At 40.0% G+C, this 24,107-nt stretch overlaps 1 protein-coding gene across 1 annotated transcript in view; it reads right to left on the bottom strand.

Annotated features, from left to right (window-relative positions):
* Nucleotides 1-23,417, bottom strand: part of Syde2 (synapse defective Rho GTPase homolog 2) — a 29,054-nt gene extending 5,637 nt beyond the window's left edge. Inside the window, exons 1-4 of the mRNA XM_090334502.1 lie at nucleotides 22,142-23,417; nucleotides 9,533-10,213; nucleotides 2,286-3,388; nucleotides 441-567 (exon numbers count right to left, since the gene is read on the bottom strand). Of these exons, the coding sequence (XP_090190628.1) occupies nucleotides 441-567; nucleotides 2,286-3,388; nucleotides 9,533-10,213; nucleotides 22,142-23,417 (3,187 nt within the window). The remainder of the gene's footprint in view (nucleotides 1-440; nucleotides 568-2,285; nucleotides 3,389-9,532; nucleotides 10,214-22,141) is intronic.
* Between the last annotated feature and the right edge of the window lie 690 nt (nucleotides 23,418-24,107).

The following is a 24,107-nucleotide window of genomic DNA, read 5'->3' as shown; positions in this document are numbered from 1 at the left end:
TCTGGTCTCTTCTACTCAAATCCATCACATAGAGTTGTCAGATTAATATTCCTAAAAACAAATCTTCAATGACTGTACTTCCTTAATGGAATCCATTTGCCTAATAAATAGTCTAAATTCTTTAGTCAGTCAATGCCCTTTTCATAACCTAAGACACAAATTGAACTCTCATAGCAGTTTATTAATTCGTCTCTCTTTTAGTTATTATAGCTAATCTACTGTACATTTTACTTCTCTCATTGTTTGTTTGCTATTTAAGGGCAGGACCCATATTTTACTACAGAAAATAATGAGGAAGGTTTTTTGAAGGAAGGAAAGTCAGACAAGAATCAAATGAAATTAAAACTAGGTTACAAAACATAGTGTTTCAATTCTCCTTTCTGTAGATGTAACCTTTCCAAAATGAGTATATAAAATAAAATCTACAATCTATTTATTACCTGTTATTACATTCACATCTGGATACTGATTTTCACACAGACCAACAGTCTTGCTATCCTTTTCAAAAGCCTCTCGAAGTTCTTTCTTGACTGCAGCTGAACCACATAATCGGTATAGGCCTACTACCTAGAAATAAAATTATAGACACATCATGATAAATTCAACAAAGAAAAAACATAAGAGTACAATATAAATCACATGAACTTGACAAGCAAATAAGTTCTGATGGCATTTAATGATAATACCTCCAACACAGCTTTTGAAGTCTCATCACAGTCTAAACTGATTAGTTTAATAAAATGTCCTAATATTTCACCTCAATTCAAATAATATAATTTCTGTAGTCTTGGCTCTCTTAAGAAAAAGATAGAATCCCTTCTCTTTTATATGCTGAATCAGTATTTCCCTACCCCAGAATTGTGACTTTCACACCTTTTGTCTTAAAATGAACCTAACATTTCTTAGAGTTAGCATGTTACAGTAGTTAAACAAGTATTTGAGTCATAAACTCTTTTTAAGTTAAAATGGAGGGAAAATGAAGAAATTTCAACCAGGTGCTTGTTCCTTTTGCTTGTAATTTTAGCTTTTTAGGAGACTAAGATCTGAGGATGATGATTCAAAGCAAGCACAGGCAGAAAAGTCTGTAAGACTCTCATCTCCAATTAACTACCCAGAAAGCCAGAAGTGGAGCTATGTAGAGTGCTAGCTTTGAACACAAAAGCTATGGGGCAATGCCAAAGTTCAAGCCCCAGGACTAACACCAAAAATAAACAAACAAAAAGGAGAAACTTAACAAAGAAGAGTAGGTCTTTGTGTATGCTAGGCAAGCACTCTACCACTAGGCCAAACTCCTGACCCTACTATACACATTTATAGAGGAAGCAGTCAAGACCCTCAATGTCCAACATAACAGGGCTAAAAGGAGCAATTGATGCCCAGGCTTCTATATTTTAATGTAAGATTCCATTAACCTATGCTCTTTCTAGAGTTTCTGCATCAAATTCAAAGTCAGATACTTTAAATTAGCAAGTATTTCACATTTTGTGATATTTACATTTTCTCTGGTCTTTTTAATCAATGTTACAAATTCTGATAGCACTAAAATAGAAATGCATCAGAATACAATATATTTAGGCTTATTGTACAGTAGAAGAATGAGTATAACCCCTTACTATATCTCAATATTTTCCTCAGTGATATGTTGTCTCTCATTATTATAACCCATAAGTATTAATTATAATAAAAAAGATAAGGTTCGATGACTGGCCAACAAGTACATATCTTATTATGAAAACTACCAGGATTTTTATTTGTTTTAAAGGGTTGCCTTTGCCTTCTAATCTAAAAGGGAATAAGATGCTTTACTATTAGCTGGTTCTCTCCTCATTCAACCTGTTATCCCAGAGTAGAGGAGGAGAAGGTCATGACAGAGAGACTAGGAAGCAACAGCAGTGAAGTAGAGCACAGCTATGGGAGTTATTACTAGAACTTCCTCTCATAGGATGTCAAACCATAAGGAAATATTTCTTAAATTAGCCGTTACCTATCCTGTCTGCTTTTCTGAAGAATGCCATTGTAAAGCAATCTGAATCTTTAGTTATAAAACCCATGCAGTCTATATTACAACATAAGTGGCTGAACTATGAAACATGGAATCAAATCATGGGCAACATAGGTCAATGTATGAATCATGCCCTAAACAGTAATGTAATAAAAAAAATAGGTGGAATAAGATAATATCTAAGTTGTTTTTACCTTACCTTGAATTCTTTCTCCCAAGATTTACAATCAATCAATTAATCAATGAATAAAGGAGGTAGTAGAGAAACACAGTGAAAAAATACCTGACAGCCTCTCTTCTCAATTTCCATAATACATTTCTGTATCAGGAGTGGTACCATCAAGCCTACATTTTCTTTTTCTACAACTTTTTGAATGTCAACACCAAATATCATTGATTCTTCATTCTTATCTAGTCCATGGAGAGAATTCTCCCACTGTTCCATAAGAGTCACTTTTACATAAATAAGACCTCTAGGTTCGAGTTTGACAGCCAACTGGTGTGTCTTTGTCACTCTGAATAAGGTGGGGAGAACCACAGTTCCATGACAACATACTCGATTTTTTCTTGGAGTGGGCTCCCAACTGAACACTACGAGTTTCAGATGTTGTGCATTTTCGATTTCTATATTGAAAGTATGATCCATATCTAAAAATGTTGTCCGACACGTGAGCAATGCTGTTCTTGCTTTGTTTACCGAATCTACCTGAATTGCACAAAAAACATCTTTTGTATCCATCCGGGGTGGCTTTAAATCCTCTGCACCATAGAAATGCACACTCATGAGTCCAGATATGTACTGTGAACATTTGGGTTGATCAGAAAAGCTATAGTGTCTAAAAGCATCGATGTCTATTTCATTTTTGCTACAACTACTGGGAATAATTTCTTTTGATTTTCCAAATTTGTTTTCAGATCCATGTTTGGTAGATTTAGTTATAGGGTCAGGTGAGTCTCCATCACTCAGGTAACCTCCTTTACAGGAATACTTTGAACTCATAGAGGCTTTCTTCCGGTAGCTATGCTGAGAAGATACTGTAGTATCAAGATGGTATCGGCTTATAACATTCCTCTTAGCAGCTGTGGCTGTGTTCCCAGAAGGTAGAATAACAGTGTGATGAATTTCTTGACAGTTACATTTAGACAAGGAAGGGATGTTATCTGGACTATTTATATAATTCAAAGTTCCTTTAACACCCAGCTTTCGGCTAATTTCTGGCAACCTTTTCATTTTCATGGAGAGTTTTCTTACAGTTCGAGGAGATTTTAATTTATCCGACAAAGACCAATTAATTGAACTGCCTTTTTTCACAGGGCTAGGGCTTGGAGAGGAAGGTTCTACAACCCCCAGTTCAGTTCTATTTGTAGTAGCTAACATCCCAGGACCTTTAAAAAAAGGGGGGGGAAACATGTTATAAACTGATATATATATTGACTTTTTCTTTTACTCCTACTTAATAAACTAACCATTTCTCAAATGGACAGAAAACAAATTATTCCCTTGTTTCATTTAAATGGAGAGATTTAGCTAGTTCAATCTCCTTCCAAGTTCAAATGCTGTATCAAAAATCTCCAGCAGGCTTATAGTAAAAATAAAGATCTCCATGTGTTATTCTATGAGACAGGGTAGTGAAGGTTCGATTTTTAACATTTCCAAACATAATATACTCCAGTGAGTATATTATAACCTTAAAACAATTAAAACTCTCCAAAACACTAGGAAAGCCTTCCATCTTAATGTTTATTTCAATTAAAAACACGAATTATAAGACTTTCTCTTCCATGCTTATCATCCTCTTTGTATAGAACTGCTGATTTTCAAGCAAATTAGTTCAACAAGATGTGGTATTTATACACAATGGAATTCTATGCTGCTGTCAGAAAGAACGACATCCTCCCCCATTTGTAAGGAAATGGAAAAACAGAAAAAATCATATTAAGTGAAGTAAGCCAGACTCCTCATTTGTCATACGCAGTAGAAACCTTAGGCTCTCCTAGCAGAGATTTACAATAGAACAAAACCTAGATACATAAGGCCATATAGGATGATGCTAAATGAAAGAACCCTCCAGGATCTAGAAACAAAAGCCATATAATGAGTGATTGTTGTCCTTAATGTACTATGTTATATCTCATCTCTTTTGCTCTCCCTTGGTTATCTCATATTGTTACAGTTTTTTACCTTGTTATCTGATATATTGTATATATGCTTATTTGGTTATTTGAAATCTGATAGGGAAGGGGGGAAAACAAGATGAGGGGTGGAGGTGGGGAGGGAAATGGGGACCGAGACATGAGAAAGGGTATCAATGGTGAATATAATGTAACCCTTCTATTAATTACAATAAAAAATATATATATAAAAAAAAACTTGTTTATAATTCTGGCAGCCAAGAGACCTTCCCAGCTCCAAAATTCTATTGTAATATATAGTATCACCAAAAATAGGTTGATTCTAGTCAATCAATAATAATTGAATATTGAGTATCATAAATCAAATTGATAATTTTCTTTCAAAGTTGTTAATATATTTTCTTTTCTGTATAATTTGTATAAAGTTACACAGAACTTCACATTTAAATTAAGCTAACCCTTGAAAAAAAAATCACGCACATGTACTACACACACACAAAAAAAGCTTCTTCAACAAATGGTGCCAGTAAACTGGGAGTCTACCTACAAGAGACTGAAATGTCCCCTGGACAAAAATTAACAAAAGCTGCATCAAAAAGTTCAAAGTAAGACCAGAAACTAAAATCTATAATAGGAAAAACCTTGGAAGTTATAGGCAGAAGTAAATTTTTTTTCTGATTAGGAATCCAGCTACCTAGAAGATTGGGAGCAAGAAGGGATCAGTAGAACTATATCAAATTAAAGACTTTCTGCACATGAAAACAATCACCAGAACAAAGAAACAACCCACAGAATTAGAGCAAATCTTAGCTAACTATTCAAGAGATGAAGGATTAATATTTAGAAGGAGCTAAAAATATTAAACAGCAAAAGAACAAATAATCCAATTAATAAAAGGGCAAATGAACTAGACAGTTCTCACAAGAATATAAATAGCTTAAAAAAAGGAAAAAGTACCCAGGCGCCAGTGGCTCATGCCTGTAATCCTAGCTACTCAGGAGGCTGAGATCTGAGGATTGCAGTTCAAAACCAGCCCAGGCACTAAAGTCTATAAGACTTTTATCTTCAATTAACCACCAGAAAACCAGAAGTGGCACTGTGGTTCAAGTGGTAGGACAGTAGCCTTAAGATGAAGAGCTTAGGGACAGTGCCCAGAGTTCAAGCCCCATGACCGACATTAAAAAAAAAAAGGAAAAAGTACAGAAGTACAGAAAACAGTCTATATAAAACTACATTTCACAATTTAAATGAAAAAAATGTTTGTATTCATTTTTAAATCAGCAGACTGAATGACTTTTCTTTAACATGTTAATATAGTATTCTCCCTTCACCCATTTCTGTGTGTTCTAATGACAAAGAAGTATTTACTTTATAGAGGGAGCATGTACACTAGGCTTTTCTTAGAAACAACTAATAAGTAATGGAATGTTGGATAAACTGGACAAAGCATCTCCTTGTCTTGCAAAACAGTATAATTCTACTAACTTACTAGTCAACAACGTTTTATAATAGGGATTGCATTAGTCTATAAATGATCTATTTTGCCACAGCCTCGAAAAGTTACCCAATGTATTAAACTCTTCTTAGATTCATTAAATCATTAACAAGTTCAACATGATGACTATTTTTTATACACTGTAAGTAAATAATCTGCACTGAAGTATTTAACTGTTAAAATTAAATATTGTGTATGTTTGCAATGCTAATGCGAAGAGTGAATTATTCAAACAAAAAAGTTTTGTTTCTATCAGTTGCAATACTGAAATATTACCAAACATCACACTTAAAATTAAACTATAACTATTATAATCAAATTATATAATAGCTGTAAGAAGCCAACTACAAAACAAAAATCTTCAAATATAAATTTATGTATGTATCAGGTTACAGTCTAATAAAACAGGTGTGTTCCTATAACACATGGAACAGTAACTGCCACACTTGCAGGACCCTGACATTTGCTGCACATATGAATCAAATAAATGTTAGTTGCCCTATAAATTGGTAGATCTTTTAGGAAATATAGGAATTACCAATTGTTTTCTAGAAAAGAACAAGAAAAAAACTACTGGAATAAAGAAATTAAAATCAATAAATAACACAAAAGGACATATAAGTAAACTGTGTATTTCCTTTGGTCCATTCAGGATGACACTTATTATTATACTTATTAAGAGAATGAGAAAGGAGACAAAAGGTGAAAGGAGAAAGGTGCCTGGTGGTGCACTGCTGTAACCCTAGCACTAGAAAGGCTAAAGCAGGAGTATTCTGAGGCCAGCTTGAGCTACATAACAGATTCTGTCTCCAAATAAAAGAGAGAGAGACAGAGATAGCAGTTCTTCTATACTTTAAAAAAATAAAATAAAATGTTTGTTAGTCTCATTAGATTTACAACTGGCCATCAATTTAAAAAAAAAAAAAAAAACAGTGCTTAATGAAAGTAACTTAAACCACAGTGTCACTTGGAGATACTCACTTTCTAACTTAGCTCATCTTTATAATTTCCTACTTTCTCTGCCCATTCTACATCCACCCCTATTTGTGATGTCTTCTGTACCATTCCCCTGATTACCACCTCCAAACCATGGGAGGCTCTTTTCTTTTTTGAGGTGGGGGAGGGGGTTGTTTTGGTTTGGTTTGTTTTTTTTTATCAGCTGTGGAGCTTGAACTTCAGGCCTGGGTGCTGTCCCTGTGCGTTATTGCTCAAAGCTAGCATTCTACCACTTCAAACTACAATGCCACTTTTAGTCTTTTGGTGGTTAATTAGAGATAAGAGTTTCACAGACTTTCCTGCCCAGACTGGCTTTTAACATCAATCCTCAGATCTCAGCTTCTGAGCAGTTAGGATTACAAGGTGTGAACAATTGGCACCCAAACAAACCACTACTTTATATAGTATGTTTCTCCCTATCCTGATTATAAAAGAAATATAGGTCTACAATTAAACTTCACAAAGAAAAAAGTTTTAATTACTTTCAGTCCCAAGAAAACAAAAACATAGTTCTAAGCATTTCTTTAAAAATTGGCATCATATAACACAAACTTTTGGGCAATGGGACAGAATCTAAGGTCTTACACATACCAGACAAGTACCCTACCAGGGAGCTGCAGCCCCAACATTTGTTTTTTCTTTTCTTGATTCAGGTTATATTACACAAGCTGCCCTCAAACTTGAAATCATCCTGCCTCAGTTTCCTCAGTGTTGGGACTACCAAGCATGTACCATTAAGCCTGATACTATTTCTCTTAATCTAATATTAACCCTACTTGCCAGTATCACTAAAAAACAGATTTAAATTCAAGTCATTTACTTGTAAATACAGAAATGCCAACAACAAATTAATTACAAAATATCAGGGGAAAATACAAGGTGACTATTAAACCTATTGCCACTTATCGGAAACAGGAGCTTAATGCAAGAGAAAACTTTCAAAAACAAGACAGTGGCGCCAAGTGTAGTAGCTCACACCTGTAATCCTAGCTACTCAGGAGGCTGGGATCTGAGGACGGAGGTTCAAAGCCAGCCTGAGCACTAAAAAAGCCCAAAAGACTCTTTATCTCTAATCACAAGAAAACTGGAAGTGGCACTGTGGCTCAAGGGATAGGGCATTAGCCTTGGGCTGAAGAGCTCAGGGACAAGTCTCAGAGTTCAAGTTCCACGAGCTACTGAAAAAAAAAAAAAGGACAGTCACATACTAGTAATTCCTGCAAGTAACTGATTAAGTAACATACTTAGGCAGCCTTACAGAGATTCTGTGACTTCAGTAGAGACACTGGTACTGGAGTGCAGAAATGGGCTTCCTCCATCCTCCCTTTGATCAGCAAGTAATGAAACCCAAGAGATACAGGGGGAAGGCACTGACAGCATCTGCTACACCTCACATCTTTGAATATTCCACATCATTTGGAGTTCTATAAATTAAAATGCTATAAAACAGAACCGATTTCTATTCTACCTGTGATTTATACTATCAAATGTATCTTTTTTTCTGTTTCCTGGAACTAACAGAAGCATATCAGAAAACTGAAAACAAGAAAAAACAAAGGCATATAATGTTCTAGTTTTTTTTATTAACAGAAAAAAACTTGTTGCTGCTAGGTACCCATGGTTCATGTCTGGAAATCCTAGCTACTCAGACACAGACATGTAAGGATAATGGTGCAAAGCTAACCAGGGCAAAGAAGTCCATAAGACTCTATCTCTAATTAACTACCAAAAAGCCAAGAGTGGAGCTGTGGCTCAAGTGGGAGAACACTAGCCTTGAGCAAAAAGCTAAGGGACAGTGCCTAGACTCTGAGTTTAAAAAATGAAAGATTAAAAAAAATTAAAAAACACCTGTTGCATATCTGCAATCCAAATCCTCAGAGGGCTGAGGTAGGAGGAAGAAAAGTCTGAGTTTGGCTTGGGCTACAGAGCAAAACCCTGTTTAACAAAGAAAAATAAAGGAGGAGGAGGAGGAGGAAGAAAAAAAATTCTTCACTACCAGCAGTTGTATACAGTTTAACCTGAGTTATCAAACTTCAATTGTTTCCTTTATGGTTCTGTAATTATTGTAGTACCTACCATTAGCAATTTTTTTTTATTTTTTTACTTCTACCACACATTTCTTTTTTTCTTTTTACTTTGCTCATGAGGAGACTGAGGCAAACAAATTACTTAGTATACTGAAGATACACTGAATATATGAAGCAAAATAATATTTACATAAAAAACACATTTGATTGAGTATTATGATTCACAGTTGTAATCCTAGCATTTGAGAGGCTGAGGCAGAGGCTCTCAAATTCTAGCCCAGCTTAGACAACATAGTGAGAATCTTACAACCAAGAGAAAAATAAGTCTTGTCACAAAGGAGCTAAAAAAGCATACTAGATTACAAAATCAAGTCTGTGATTAAAAAAATAAATGATCATGTATATAACAATATTTACAGAGCTAATGGTGTAGCTCAGTGGTAGAGTGCCTAACACATCTACATAGCCCTGAGTTCAATCAACTCCTGCAAAATGAACAAAAGGGGGCAGGGAATAAATGAGAGAAAGAAGGAAGTTGGAAAAAGGGGGGGAAGATAGATATAAAGTTTTATTTTTAATTTTTTTTTTGCCAGGCCTGAGCCCTGTCCTCACACTTTCTCAAGGCTAGAGCTCAGCACCACTTCCAGCTTTTTTCTATGCATGTGGTACCAAGGAATCGAACCTGGGTCTTCGTGCATGCTAGGCAAGCACTCTACCAATAGGCCAAACTTCCGGCCCTAAAGTTTTATTTTTATGAAAACAAATTCTTTATAAAGAAAATACATACTTGAGAAATAACAAACAGACATCGAAATTTAGCTTCAGCAATTATCAAAGATTTGAAAAATGAAGAAAGAAAAGGTAGGTCTAGAATTATTTTACCTGAAAAAGCAGATTTCAACATGAGACTATTCTCCACCATTATTCTTTCTTGGGTTTTGTGTCCTAGCCTTTGCTTGTACAACTGCATAAATTCTGTAGAATGGGTGGAATTTCTGGAACTTATCCCATTTGACTGCAAGCTCTGAATATCCCCTGTGTGTTCATCAGAGTATACTATGTCTTCAGTATGTTCTGCTTTTACCGGGTCATTGTCAGACAGTATGCTCAAACTCAGAGCAGGAAGCTTCAGAACAGTAGGATTTGCCTCACGGAAACACAAGGCACTGGCATCATCATCCTCGGGAATAGGGTTGTACCAGATTTCTCCTTCATCATCTGCATCATTTTCCTCATTAGAGTCAAAAGAACCATTTCTTGATGATGAAGGGTTTGTAGTATCACAAATCATGTATGTATCGAACTCCTCAGATGACTTGAGGGAAGGCTGTGATAGCTGATGTCTAGGTAGTGACATGGGAGGGATAGAAAAAGGACTTCTGTCTTGGAATTTCTTATTTTCTTCTAGATTTAGAGACCTCAGAGTACTCTGATACAGCCAATTGCGTTTCTTTGAAACCGTGATGCTGTTAAGTGGTCTAGGATTCCTGAACTCAATATTATCCTTCAGGTCTTCAAGTTCTCTTCTCTTCATCGATGACCCATAGACATTTTCAAATAAATCTGCTTCAAAGAAGAAAAGAAAATGGAATATAATGCCTGGTATAACAGGAAAACCATGCCACATCAATTATTAAAATGTCTAAAAAGAAAAATAATGTTCATAACATTTGGATACCAAACTTAAACCAGAAAAAATTTTGGATTTTCCATGTGAATATGATTCCCAGACTGCCAATGTGTCCCAGAATTCTAAAAAGAATATATAAACACTGTCTTAAAAAAGAGAAAAACTGGAGTGGAGAATGTGGCTTAGTGGTAGAGTGCTTGTCTAGTATGATGAAGCCCTGGGTTTGATTCATAGTATCACATAAACAGAAAAAGCTGGAAGTGGCACTGTGGCTCAAGTGGTAGAGCAAAAGAAGCTCAGGGACAGTGCCCAGGCCCTGAGTTTAAGCCCGAGGACTGGCAAAACAAAAACAAACAAAACTGCAGTGTTTAACCTAAGGAAAACACGCTTCATAAAAAGCTAATAGAGGGGCCGGGAGTTTGGCGTAGTGGTAGAGTGCTTGCCTAGCATGCATGAAGACCCGGGTTCAATTCCTCGGTACCACTTACATAGGAAAAAACTGGAAGTGGTGATGAGGCTCAAGTGGTAGAGCTCTAGCCTTGAGAAAGTCCAAGGACAGTGCTCAGATCCTGAGCTCAAGCCCAGAACTGGCAAAAATAAAAATAAAATAAAATAAAATTACATTCAACTTAATTTTTAAAAAAAAGCTATAGAATGCTTTGTATATAGTCTGCCTTTACTTCTGTTTTCAAGTCTCTATTGAAAGGACCATGCTAGATACTAGTGGCTCACACCTGTAATACTAGCTATTCAGGTGATTGAGATCTGAGAATTGCAGTTCTAAGCCAGCCCTAGTGGGAAACTATGCAAGACTCTTACCTACCATTAAGCACCCAAAAAGCCAGAAGTGAAGCTGTGGCTCAAGTGGCAGAGAGCTAGACTTAAGCAAAAAAAGCTCAAGCCCAAGCCCAACCCTTCTCCCACCCCTACCCTCAGCAAAAAAGGAACAGAAGTCATTGGAAAAACACAAATAATATTCTACTCTTTTCAAATATATATTTTTTGGGGGGAGAGGGTCATGGGGCTTGAGCTTGGCCTGGGAGCTTCCCCTGAGCTTCAGCTCAAGGTTACCACCCTACGCTTGAGCCAAGGCCCACTTCACGTTTTCTAGAGGTTAATTGGTCCTTTTGTGCCCATGCTGGTTTTGAACCTTGATCCTCAGATCTCAGCCTCCTGAGTAGCTAGAATTACAGGCATGAGCCACAGTGCCCAGCTCAAATATATATACATATCTATCTATACATATATAGATAGACAGATATATAGATATATATTTTGCCAGTTCTGGGCTTGAGCTCAGGGCCTGAACGCTGTCCTTGGACTTTCTCAAGGCTAGAGCTCTACCACTTGAGCCTCAGCACCACTTCCAGTTTTTTGCTATGTATGTGGTAGAGAGGAGTTGAACCCAGGTCTTCGTGCATGCTAGGCAAGCACTCTACCACTAGGCCAAACTCCCAGTCCCTCAAATATATTTTTAACAGCATAACAAACATATCACTTTACTTCCTAGTGATTAATAAAATTTCATGATAACACTGGTTTTCCTAATCATACAGTATAGTAGCTTATACAGAATTTGAGTTCTAAATATCTAAGACATAAACGAAAGTAAAAATCTCCTAAGGAGGTCCCATATTATAAATGAGCTATTTCAGAGTAAGTATAAACAACTACAACACAACTATTAGAAATTCAAAATCCAATGGAAGACACTTACATAAATGTATCTGTTAATATAATGTGATAAAATTCTTAAGAATGTAGATACAACATTACTTCATCTAAATAGGAAAGTTTTATACTTCCCAAAGAGGTGAATTAAACAGGCTTCAATGGCAGTGAATAAGCTACACATGTACTTATTAATATAACTCACTATACATACATAATTAAAATAAAACCCCATTTATAGAAATCATGTCATGTTTATAAATTAGAATACCACTTTGAGTGGGGAAGGGTTGATTCATCTTAGTGTTAGAGCAAATAAAAAATGATGTAATATAGAATGACAGAACACATTAAGCTATGAGGAGCTTAATGTTAAACAAAATATTATTATAAAAATATTAAATGTGGGGCCGGGAGTTTGGCCTAGTGGTTAAAGTGCTTGCCTCGCATGCATGAAGACCCAGGTTCGATTCCTCGGTACCACATACATAGAAAAAAGCCGGAAGTGGTGCTGAGGCTCAAGTGGTAGAGCTCTAGCCTTGAGAAAGCCCAAGGACAGTGCTCAGGCCCTGAGCTCAAGCCCAGGACTGGCAAAAAAAAAAAAATATTAAATGTGTGGGGCCGGGAGTTTGGCCTAGTGGTAGAGTGCTTGCCTAGCATGCACGAAGACCCGGATTCGATTCCTTGGTACCACATGCATAGAAAAAAGCTGGAAGTGGTGCTGAGGCTCAAGTGGTAGAGCTCTAGCCTTGAAAAAGTCCAAGGACAGTGCTCAGGCCCTGAGCTCAAGCCCAGGACTGGCCATAAATAAATAAATAAATATTTATTTATTAAATGTGGGCCGGGAGTTTGGCCTAGTGGTAAGAGTGCCTGCCTAGCATGCATGAAGACACGGGTTCGATTCCTCGGTACCACATACACAGAAAAAGCCAGAAGTGGTGCAGTGGCTCAGGGTAGGACACTAGCCTTGAGGAAAGCCCAAGGACAGTGCTCAGACCCTGAGCTCAAGCCCAGGAAAAAAAAAATATATTAAATGTATAATTAAGCTTTTCCATAACCTCCCTGCACTGGAAAGAAAGCCCTTTGAAAACTGTAAATTTGGGTTTTGTGTGTGTGTTTGTGTGTGTTTGTGTGTGTGTGTGTGTGTAAATTTGTTTTTTAAAAAAAATCCTTTTTAAAATAATGTATCCTACTGGGGACTGGGGAGCTCACTCCTGTAATTCTAGGTACTCAGGGGTCTGAGATCTGAGGATCTCAGTTTGAAGCCAGCCCAGGTAGGAAAGTCTGTGAGAATATTATCTCCAATTAAGCACCAGAAAACTGGAAGTGGTGCTATTGCTCTAAACGGTTAGAGTGTTAGCCTTGAATGAAACAGCGCAAGGACAGTGCCCAGGTCCTAAGGTCAAACCCCATGACTGACAAAAAATAAAAATTAAATAGCAGGGTATGGTGGCTCACGCCTATAATCCTAACTACTCAGGAGGCTGAGATCTGAGGATCAAGGATCAAAGCCAGGCCGGGTACAAAAGAACCTGAGGCTCATATCTCCAGTTAACCTCTAGAAAAGGGGCCATGAGGCTTGGCTCAAGGGTAGGTTGGTAGCCTTGAGCTGAAGAGCTCAGAGACAGCTTCCAGGCTGAGTTCAAGCCCCATGACCCACCAAAAAAATAAAATAAAATAAAACATATCCTACCAAGCAGATTAATAAAAACAAAACAATTAGTAGAGCCATGTGGCTTGCTCATGCCTTGCAACTATAATTATTCAGGAGGCTGAAATCTAGAGGATACCAGTTCAAAGCCAGCAGGAAAAAAAAAACTGTTAGATTTATTCCCGAGATAACAGCAAAAATCCAGGATGGGGGCATGGTTAAGAGCAAGTATAAGGACCTGATTTTTAACCCCAGTATCGACAGAAGTATATATATATCTTAAACATAGATTGGAGTTCATGTTTTAATTAGTTCAGGAAGAAATGAAACTCTCATCAACTCCTACTATACTAGATACTTATTTACTTAACAAACTATGGCCAATCAGGAAAGACAAAGCAGTGAAGAAGCCCCTAATTTCATTTAAGCTCTTCAACAATCCTGGACATATATGATCTTAGTATTCAAAATTAAGCCTTCCTAATCATAAAAAACACACTTAACCACTTTCCTATACTATGCTACCATAGTAGAGAATAGCCCCCCCTCTCTGAATTAGAATAATATCATCCCATTTTATCCTATAAGGTCACTGCTGATACACTGGAAACTATGAAGTCCTACAGAGAAAAGTAAACTAATTTATCTAAGATACTTTATTGGTAATGGGAGAGGCAGGACTCAAACTCTTCCAACTCCAAATGTTATAGGAGCATGCCTACACTACTATTGCTTGGGGACTGCCATCTCTTCCCTCCAGTATTTACCATTTAAGCATGTAATAAATATAAATTTCTTGCTTTTTTCCATTTAATTTAACTAAAGAAAACCTACAGATTTAAGAATCTTTATCTCCTTTATGTTTAAAGTTAAAATCAACCACAGACTCAGCAATCCACTGGCACTTCTGGACTCTCAGTGACAATATGCTTTTGCTAAGGGCATTTCACATTTAATTCCAACTCTCATTTAATAGAATGTCAGACACACAGAGGACATAGATATACTTTAAACACAACTACAAATGCAAAAAATTATGTAATTCATAATGACTATCTGAGCCATGTTGTATCTTATCTCATTCTCAGACATCTCTCAGAACACTCAAATTCTGTTTATTTTTGTCAGTTGTAGGGCTTAAACTCACAGCCTGGGCACTGTGCCTAAGAGGTCTTTTGCTCAAGGCTACCAATCTACCACTTTGAACCACAGTGTCACTTCCAGTTTTCCTATGGTTAACTGGGTATAAAAGTTTCATGGGCTTTCTTGCCCCGGCTGGCTTCAAAATATAATGCTTAGATCTCAGCCTCCTGGGTAGCTAGGATTATAGGCGTGAGCCACTAGTATCCAGCTCTTAAAACATATTTTGTTTTTTGTGGTTTTTTTGGGTGGTGTTGGGGTTTTTTGTTTTTATTGTTGTTTTGTCAGTCATGTGTCTTGAACTTTGTGGCCTGGGCACTATTCCTGAGCTCTTCTACTGAAGGCTCTCTGACCTATGTGTTACTGAAATAGAATTAAAAAACATTAGGGCCGAGAGTTTGGCCCACTGGTAGAGTGCTTGCCTAGCATGCACAAAGACCCGGTTTCCATTCCTTGGCACCACCTACACAGAAAAAAGCTGGAGTGGTGCTGTGGCTCAAGGGTAGAGTTCTAGCCTTGAGAAAAGTCCAAGGACAGAACTCAGGGCCTGAGTTCAAGCCCCAGAACTGGCAAAAGAAAAAACAAAAACAAAAGAAAAAGAATTAAAGAACATTACTATTAAATGCAGTAAACTTTACTGGAAACAAGTACTTACAAATTACTGCATTTTTATCTCAGCTAACCTGACAGAGGCAAATATAAATTCACATGAATAGACAACTATCTGCAAGTCTTTTCCTTTTTTATGCTAAAATTAATACTTATCTCATTTTACATAAATTTAGGAGATTTAGTAACCTTTTGTGTGTATTTTTTTTGAAGACAGAAGAAATACAAAAATAAGGCAGACACAGTGGCTCATATCTGTAATTCTAGCTACTCAGGAGGCTGTAATCAAGAAAATCTGTCCAAGGTCAAATCTTTTTTTTTTATATTTTTTATTGTAATTAATAAAAGGGTTACATGATATTTGCCAGATAGAGGGTGCATTAATTCACATACATTGATACCCTTTCACATGGCTTGGTCTCCATTACCCTCCCCCCTACCAAGGTCAAATCCTAGGTAAACTGGCCTCATATCTAAAAGAAAAGTTGGGCAAAGTGGCACTACTCTCTCATCCTAGCTAGGGCAGGAAGCACAGATACCAAGATTGTGGTCTGGACTAGCAGCGGCAAAAAGTGAAACCCTACCCCCCCAAAAAAATAAACAAATATATACATAATCAAGCAAACCAGGTATCACTGGCTCATACCTATAGTCCCAGCTACTCAGGTGGCTGAGATCTAAGGATTTCAGTTCCAAGCCAGACCAGGCAGGAAAGCCAGTGAGACTCTTATCTCCAATTAAGTACCACAAGGCCAAAAGTGGAATTGTGGCTCAAATGGTAGAGTGCTAGCCTTGAACACAAAAACTCAGGGACAGTAGCCTAAACCCTGAGGTCTGTTCTGGCCAAGACTAGCAAAAAAGAGAGGGGGAGGGGAGAGAACGGATACGCCTCTGAAATAGTAGAGCATTTTCCTTGTAAGTTCAAATACCAGTACCATAATGCCAAAAAATAAATATGCAAAGCTACAAGACAAGAAAGTCCTTATTTTCTAACTGCCATGTGTTTACATATATATATATATATATATATATTTTTTTTTTTTTTTTTTTTTATTGCCAGTCCTGGGCTTAAGCTCAGGGCCTGAGCACTGTTCTTGGACTTTCCTTTCTCAATGCCAGAGATCTACCACTTGAGCCTCAGCACAACTTCCGGCTTTTTTCTATGTATGTGGTATTAAGGAATCAAACTTGGGTCTTCGTGCATGCTAGGCTCTACCACTAGGCCAAACTCCCATGCCCTGTTAATAATTTTTGAATTCTAATTAAGTCATATATTCTGAAAAATCTATAAAACAAGGCAGAAGTGGGTGTTTCTGCAAGGATTTTCACTGAGAAAAATTTCTACATAGTGAATTGCTCTGGTCAATTTTGCTTTTTTCAACCATTATTTTGTAATAGATCTAGATGACTTAGTATACTGAGTATTTAACTACTGCCTCCAGCTAAAAAACATTAGCAAATTCATTGAAAGTACACATCATCTACACTTTTTCATCATTTAAAACTGCTATTGCACAAATAAGCTGTTGCTTTTCCTTTCTCTCTTTTGAAGTTTCAAATCTATATTTGATATTTTAATGTTTTAATTTTTTAGTTTCCTATATTACATATAATTCAATTATATACAATTACATATAGTACTACATATACATGTGTATACACATACACATTTACCTACCCATAAATCTAAAAGGAGGTAGTAGGGAGTAGAATGAAAAGGAAAGAAGCACTTTTTTTCTCTTTCATTTTTGTTCCATTGTGACTCACAATAAAAATGCTTAAACAAGCTTTGTGCCTGCTTTTGAGACAGGAATGTAGAAAGAAAACTTTGCGTTTGTTTTCAATCCCACGAAAGTGACTGAAGAAGCAAGCAAAAGAAGCACAAAAGATGAGCAGAATACATAAGTACCCCTAAAGTGGGCTTCTCTAGCTCAACTCCCAAGGATCCACAAAGCAGCACGCCTTAACTTCCGGATCTTCTCATTCCCCATCCAGAATTCTAATGGCCTGGGCAAGGCAGTATTCAGCTAAACACCAGGCAGGGAACCAAACCCATTATCTTTTTTTTATCCCTACATTAACCTGAGGACTGAGGCCACATAAGGTTGAGTAACTTGTACAGGGTGAGTCACAAGATAAATGGTAGTCAGACCAGAAACCCAGAATCTCTCTATTCTACTCACCACCAGCAACTATATGACATGGCCTCCTCTCAAGCAGATTATAAAACTTCACTGATATTTATCGGTACAAAATAAAACAAATATGATAGGCACTGCTCAAATTCATCAAATATTAATTCATACGTTAAACACTGAAGGAGAAAATTCAAGTACTTTGCTCCAACAGGAGTTAGTTTGACAAGTATTAGAATAAGGGAGAAGCTTTTTGAAAATGTTTACGAGGTGAAAATTCTAGGACTATAATACTTAAAAAAAAAAAAAAAAAAAAAAGTGTGGCCTGCCAACCAGCAGTATCTAGCTACACTATCAGAAGGCAGCTTCTCAAGTCTAGACCACACTTACCGAATATGCAAGATATCAACAAGATTTTTGGAAATCCCTGTGTTTAAAAAGCACTGCTCTAAAACAGTGAAGCACTCTTTCAGTGACAAGGGTCTAAAAAACAGTATAAATGATTCTAAAAAAAAAAAATAGACATCTTTTGGGAATCACTGATCTAGAATAATAGTACTTCCAAATCAACAAATGACTTTCTGCTGAACTTGCAATTTTCAAAGTTTTTCTAGCTACCAACCACTCCAATTTTCTGTGGCACTTTTCAAAAAAAAAAAGAAAAAGGCTTCTAGAATAGCAAGCTCAAACTTAGTACTACCTTAAAAGAATTGTCTACATTTTTTTTTCCCCAGTCCTGGGACTTGAACTTAGGGCCTGGGCACTGTCCTTGGGCTTCTTCCTCAAGGCTAGCACTCTACCACTTGAGCCACAGAACCACTTCCGGCTTTTCTATGTATGTGGTACTGAGGAATTGAACCTGGGTCTTTGTGCATGTTAGGCAAGCACTCTACCACTAGACCAAACTCACAGCCTGAGGCTATGTTTTAAAACGACAAAAGGCTTAAATAGCTCAACCTGGTGGTTCGAACATATTTTTGAGAATTATATGCTAATTAAAGCTCATTTATATAGATTTACAGTGATGGCCAGGATTTTGGCCTAGTGGTAGAGTGCTTGCCTAGCATGCACAAAGACCCAGGTTCAATTCCTCAGTACCACATACATAGAAAAGCCGGAAGTGGTTCTGTGGCTCAAGTGGTAGAGTGCTAGCCTTGAGGAAGAAGCCCAAGGGCAGTGCCCAGGCCCTAAGTTCAAGCCCCAGGACTGACAAAAAATAAAAATAAAAGATTTACAAGGAACTATAGTTGGCAAATAAATTATGATTCCATCATAATCTTAAGGCTTGCAGAAACTTGATAATATTTGCTATAGTAATGACTTCAGATTTCTTAAATAATCATCTCAATTAAGAACAAATTGGCCAATCTATGAACACAAAGTACTTAAATGCATCAAATCACTGCCATCAAGAGTTTTAATTGTTCTTAATGGGAGCCAGAAATCAAATAGAAAATCATTTCGGCTTTCATTTGTCATATGGTCTCAAAATGTTTTTAAATTCCTATAGTAGGGATCTTAATCTCATTCTATAGATAGCCTATATAATGAATTCCAAATATAATTTTACTTTGTGAGAATAGTTTAATTCATAAACTGTGATATAAGCCTTTTTTTAAGGATATTTAACATTTTCACAACCAAGAATGAACTGTTTCACCTGAAGCCTTTCTAATCATTTTTTTTTCATGCTAGAATAAACTCTGAGCCTTGGGTAAGCTACTATACACTATACCACTGTACTAGATTAACACACCAAAAGCAAAATTCAAGAGAGCACTAGTGGTGTGATTCAAATACTAAAGTGTATTCCTAGCAAGTGTGAGATCCTGAGTTCAAACCCAATACTGACCCTCCCCCAACATCAATTTGAAGTAAACATTTAAATCTAAAATGAGTACAGCAATTAATTTTATTAAGTATTCACACCTATTCTAGGAATTACCCTTTGTCTTTTTTTTTTTTTTTTTTTTTTTTTGCCAGTCCTGGGCTTGAACTCAGGGCCTGAGCACTGTCCTTGGACTTTCTCAAGGCTAGAGCTCTACCACTTGAGCCTCAGCACCACTTCCGGCTTTTTTTCTATATGTGGTACCCAGGAATTGAACCCGGGTCTTCATGCATGCTAGGCAAGTACTTTAACCGGCCTACCCTTTGTCTTTTAGCTTTAAGGAAACTCTCTCAAAACTTAGCTGAGCTGAGCACCAGCGGCTCATATTCAGGAGTCTTGAGATCTGAGGTTCACAGTCTGAAGACAGCCTGGACAGGAAAGTCCATTAGACTCTTATCTCCAATTAACTAACAAAAAAGCCGGAAGTAAAACTGTGGCTCAAGTAGTAGAGTGCTAGATTTGAGCCCAAAAAGTTCAGGGAAAGCACCTTGACCCTGAGTTCAATCCCCAGGACTAGGCTTAAAGCCCAAGTTTGATTCCCCAGTAACACATACACAGTAAAAGCCAGAAGTGGTGCTGTGGCTCAAGTGGCATAATGCTAGACTTAAGAAAACTCAAGGAGGACCTGGAGTTTGGCCTAGTGGTTAAAGTGCTTGCCTAGCTAGTGGTTAAAGTGCTTGCCTAGCATGCATGAAGACCCGGGTTCGATTCCTCGGTACCACATATAGGAAAAAGCCGGAAGTGGTGCTGAGGCTCAAGTGGTAGTGCTCTAGCGTTGAGAAAGTCCAAGGACAGGGCTCAGGCCCTGAGCTCAAGACCCAGGACAGGCACAAAAAAAAAAAGATATTTTGGGGGGGGAGGGATATGGGTACCAAGACATGTGAAAGGGTATCAATGTATGTGAATTAATGCACCTTCTATCTGGCAAATATCATGTAACCCTTTTACTAATTACAATAAAAAAATGCAAAAAAAAAAGAAAGAAAACTCAAGGACAATGCCTAAGCCCTGAGTTCAAGCCCCAGGACTAGGAGGAAAAAGTTGTTAGAAGTTTCATAGTTGAGCTGGTCATGTTGGCTCACACCTGTAATCCTAGCTACTCAGGAGGCTGAGATCTGAAGATCACAGTTCAAAGCCAGCCCCCGCACTAAATAACATGAGACTCTTATCTTCAATTAATCACTAGAAAAAAGGAAGTGGGGCTAGGGGAGGGGAGGTAGCCATGAGTTCAGGGACAGTGCCCAGGCCCAGAGTTCAAGCCCCATGACCCACCAAAAAAAAAATAATAATTTCAGTCTTAGAGAACTATTATTATATGTTAAATTTTTGAATATTTACACTATTACTGAGGACATCAGAAGCCATTATATAGTAAATGGGCAAAAAGAAATAGGCTAAAGCTGTATATTATATATATGCGTATATAATTGTTTACTATGGCTGAAATTCAGCTGTCTTCAACAAGTTAAATTAACCTAGTTCAAAAGAAGTAAAATACGGTAACCATAAATACAGTAAAGGATTAAAACACTTCACTCTTGGAAGAGAAATAGAATGAACCTAAAGACAAAATTTGGCAAGTATATTCATATGCTTTGCAACTTTTCAAAAAACTTCACATATGCTTTCGATGAATCATTGATTTATCTTCATCACACAAGCAGTTTTGTGAACTTCGTTTCTCCAAACTGTTTTGTATCTATTAGCTACATGAAGTTAGTCCTAACCAAGTACAGTGAGATTTGTTCATTTTGGCCAGAGATGCCACCAATTTTTTTTTGTATTTTATCATTTAGTATTTTTTAAAGTACTAACATGGAAGGCTTTATATTCATTAAAAGACTTTCTAGTTAAGAATGTAGTTCAAGGAGCACATTGTTTTGGCTCAGTTTCTTTCACAAAGATTTTTTTGATATCTACAAAACAATGAAGAGATTTCTAAAATCAAGAAACAAAACCTCCCATGATTAAGGAATCATGTCCATATAAAATAAGGAGCATAACTGTAGAAGGAAATAAACTTTTTTAGAAAAAGCTAATTTAATTTAGTTCTATTACAAATAATTTCTTCAAGTTTATATATGACTTTAAATAGCTGTACTTTCTAAAGAAAGCACACGAGGGACCTGTTTCTTTTGATTAAAATGAACCATCTTTGATTTTTCCACAAGAAAAAAATTACATATTTGATTTGTTTTAGTCATGTGCATGTGTGACTATCTGTGTGTGTGAATACCGAGGACGGGAGGGGGGGGGGGGAAAGGAGAGAGAGGGAGAGAGAGGGAGAGAGAAGGAGAGAGAGGGAGAGGGAGAGAGAGGGGGGAAGAAGGAGGAGGAGAAGGTGATGATGATGATGATGGTTGCTGGTATAATGAAAAAATGACAGTTTATGAAGTCTGTAAAATCTACCTTGGATCAAATTCAAATTCACAAACTCCACAAAAAGTCTCCCGGAATTGCCTAAAGCTACAGAAACGAACCAAGGCGGCACCGCCCATCTCAACCCTAACCAAAACAGAGAACTTAAACCTTCACCCATTGTTGTGCTAAGGCAGCCGGCACCTCCGTGCTAAAGAGAAAACAAAAATAAAGCGAAAACAATTCAAGCTTTTACTTTTCTACCCAGAAATCGTTTTCTGCAGCTACTGACCAGACACCTCGGGACAGTCGCGTTAGCAACCCGCAAAAACACGCCTCACCGCGAGCAGGAGCGCGCTGGTAAACAGCGGGGCTGGCCGGGTGACACGCCGCCTGCAAAACCACCTACCTGTCAGTGTGATTCTCTGGTCCGGAGGCACCGACAGGACGTGGTTTTCAGGCATTTGCAAAGTGCCCAGATGGGCAGGGGCTGCCTGCGCCCCCGGGACTTTGGGGGCCGCCCCGTGGGCACGACCCTTCGTGCCGAGGGACAACAGGCGCCCTTTGTACATCCACTTCTGCAGCTTCTTCACCGTCACCGCGGGTGGCTTGAGCAAGTGGGGATCCTCCTGGCGATCGCCGGCGTCGCGCCTAACCGTCAACCCCGCGGGGTTCCCGAAAGGGCTCCCCGAGGAGCGAACCGGATCCTTGGGGCAGAGAGGCAGACGGCCCCGGACCGCGGCGGCGCGGCCGCAGCCGTCCATCCCGACTCCACGTGGCGGGGGCTCGTCCCGGTCCCCGCGCGCGCTGCACCTGACCCAGCTGTCGCTGGACCACCGCTGGAACGGAGGCGGCCTGGCGCCCACCTGCAGAGTCTCCAGGCTTCGGCTACGGGGCAGCTGCCACCGGTGAGTCCGCAGACGGCCACCCTCCGGCTCCCTAGAAGGCGTCCAGGGCGGGGACACCTGCTGCGATGGGCGGTCGCGGCCGCTCTGCTCCCAGCCTCCGGGGCCGGCTCGGCGGGCGGTCGCGCGGCGGGGGGACGGAGCTTGGCCGCGCGCCTGGGCGCCCGCGGGGTCGCTGCGCAGCGCCTGGCCCCTGCCGCCCCGCCGCGTGCCCGAGTCCGGGGGCAGGTCCTGCATGGCCTGGATCAGCAGATGATAGGCCTCCCGCAACTGGGTCTGCAGCCTGCCGGTCTCCCGGCGGCCGCCCTCCGCCCCCGGGGAGGAGCCCGCGTCCGAGGAGGGCGGGGGCCGCCGCTCCGCCCCCGCCGGCTCCGCCGCCCACGGGCCGCCGCCGCCGCCGCCGCCGCCGCCGCCGGGCAGGTTCTCGTAGTAGTCCGCGTCGTCGCGGTCGGCATCCTCCGCCCCGCTGCCCAGGGAGCCCGGCGGGGCGGCCTCCCGCCCGCCGCGCGGCCCAGGCCGCGGCGCCCCCGACTGCACGGCGCGCCCTCCGCGGCCCGGAGCCCCCGGTGACGGCGGGGCCCGCGTCCGGCTCGGCGGCGCTCCGCCCGCGGGCTCGCGCAGTGGGGAGTGCGGGGGATCCCGGAGGTCTCCCTCGGCCCTGAAGGAGGCCGCCGCCGCCGCCGTCGTTGCAGCGGCAGCCGGGAACCCAAGCTCACCAGCGCCACGGAGACCCCGCTTCTCCCGGAGTTTGGACAGCGTCCTCCTCAGAGGGTCCGCCATCGCCCTCAGCGCCTAAGCCGGGCCCCGCCGCGGACAGAGCGGCGCTGGCGGCGGCGGCGACGGCGGCGGCGGCTCCCCATGACCGGTGCTAGCCCTCGCCGGTTCCTCACATACTTGGCATAACTTTACCGCGGGAAGGCGTGGGGGGGGGGGAGAGGGCGGTGGCGCCGCAGTGCGCATGCCCCGCAGACCCGGGCCGCCCGCCGAGTGCGTGCCGGAGGTGGGCGCGCGGCGCAGGTAGAGGCGGGGGGCGCGCTCGCCTGGGGAGCGGGGCGGAGGGAACGGAGGCCGGGCGCGCGCCGCGCTGGGGTGCGCGGGAAAGGGACGGAGCGGGAAGGTGAGTCCGGGCTGAGCGGCTGCAGGTTAAACAGTGGGAGAAAGGCGGCCACCCCAGCACCTTCACCCAGCCCTGCCCGGGGCCACCGGTACGGAGAGTCTTGGGACTTGCAAGTCCTAGCTTGAGGGAAAAACAAACCTTGTTTTGACGGACTGAGGGTGAGTGCAGGTGGAATCTCACTAGTTAATGTATTCTAGAAATGTGCCAGTCGTCTTAACTGCACGGAAAACATTTGCTGAGATTCCTTTTCCAGAAGGAGGAATGTTCTTTTTGTGCAAAAATCACCACGAATTCTTCTATTAACCAAAACAAAATACAAGTTTACAGCTTTCGAAAATAAAAGTTAACCAGTG

This window comes from Megascapheus bottae, chromosome 6 (genome assembly GCF_031878675.1).
Source record: "Megascapheus bottae isolate mThoBot1 chromosome 6, mThoBot2.hap1, whole genome shotgun sequence".
NCBI classification, from domain to species: domain Eukaryota; kingdom Metazoa; phylum Chordata; class Mammalia; order Rodentia; family Geomyidae; genus Megascapheus; species Megascapheus bottae.
Note: the sequence above shows the minus strand (reverse complement) of the source record. Positions and strands in the feature narration are given on the sequence as shown.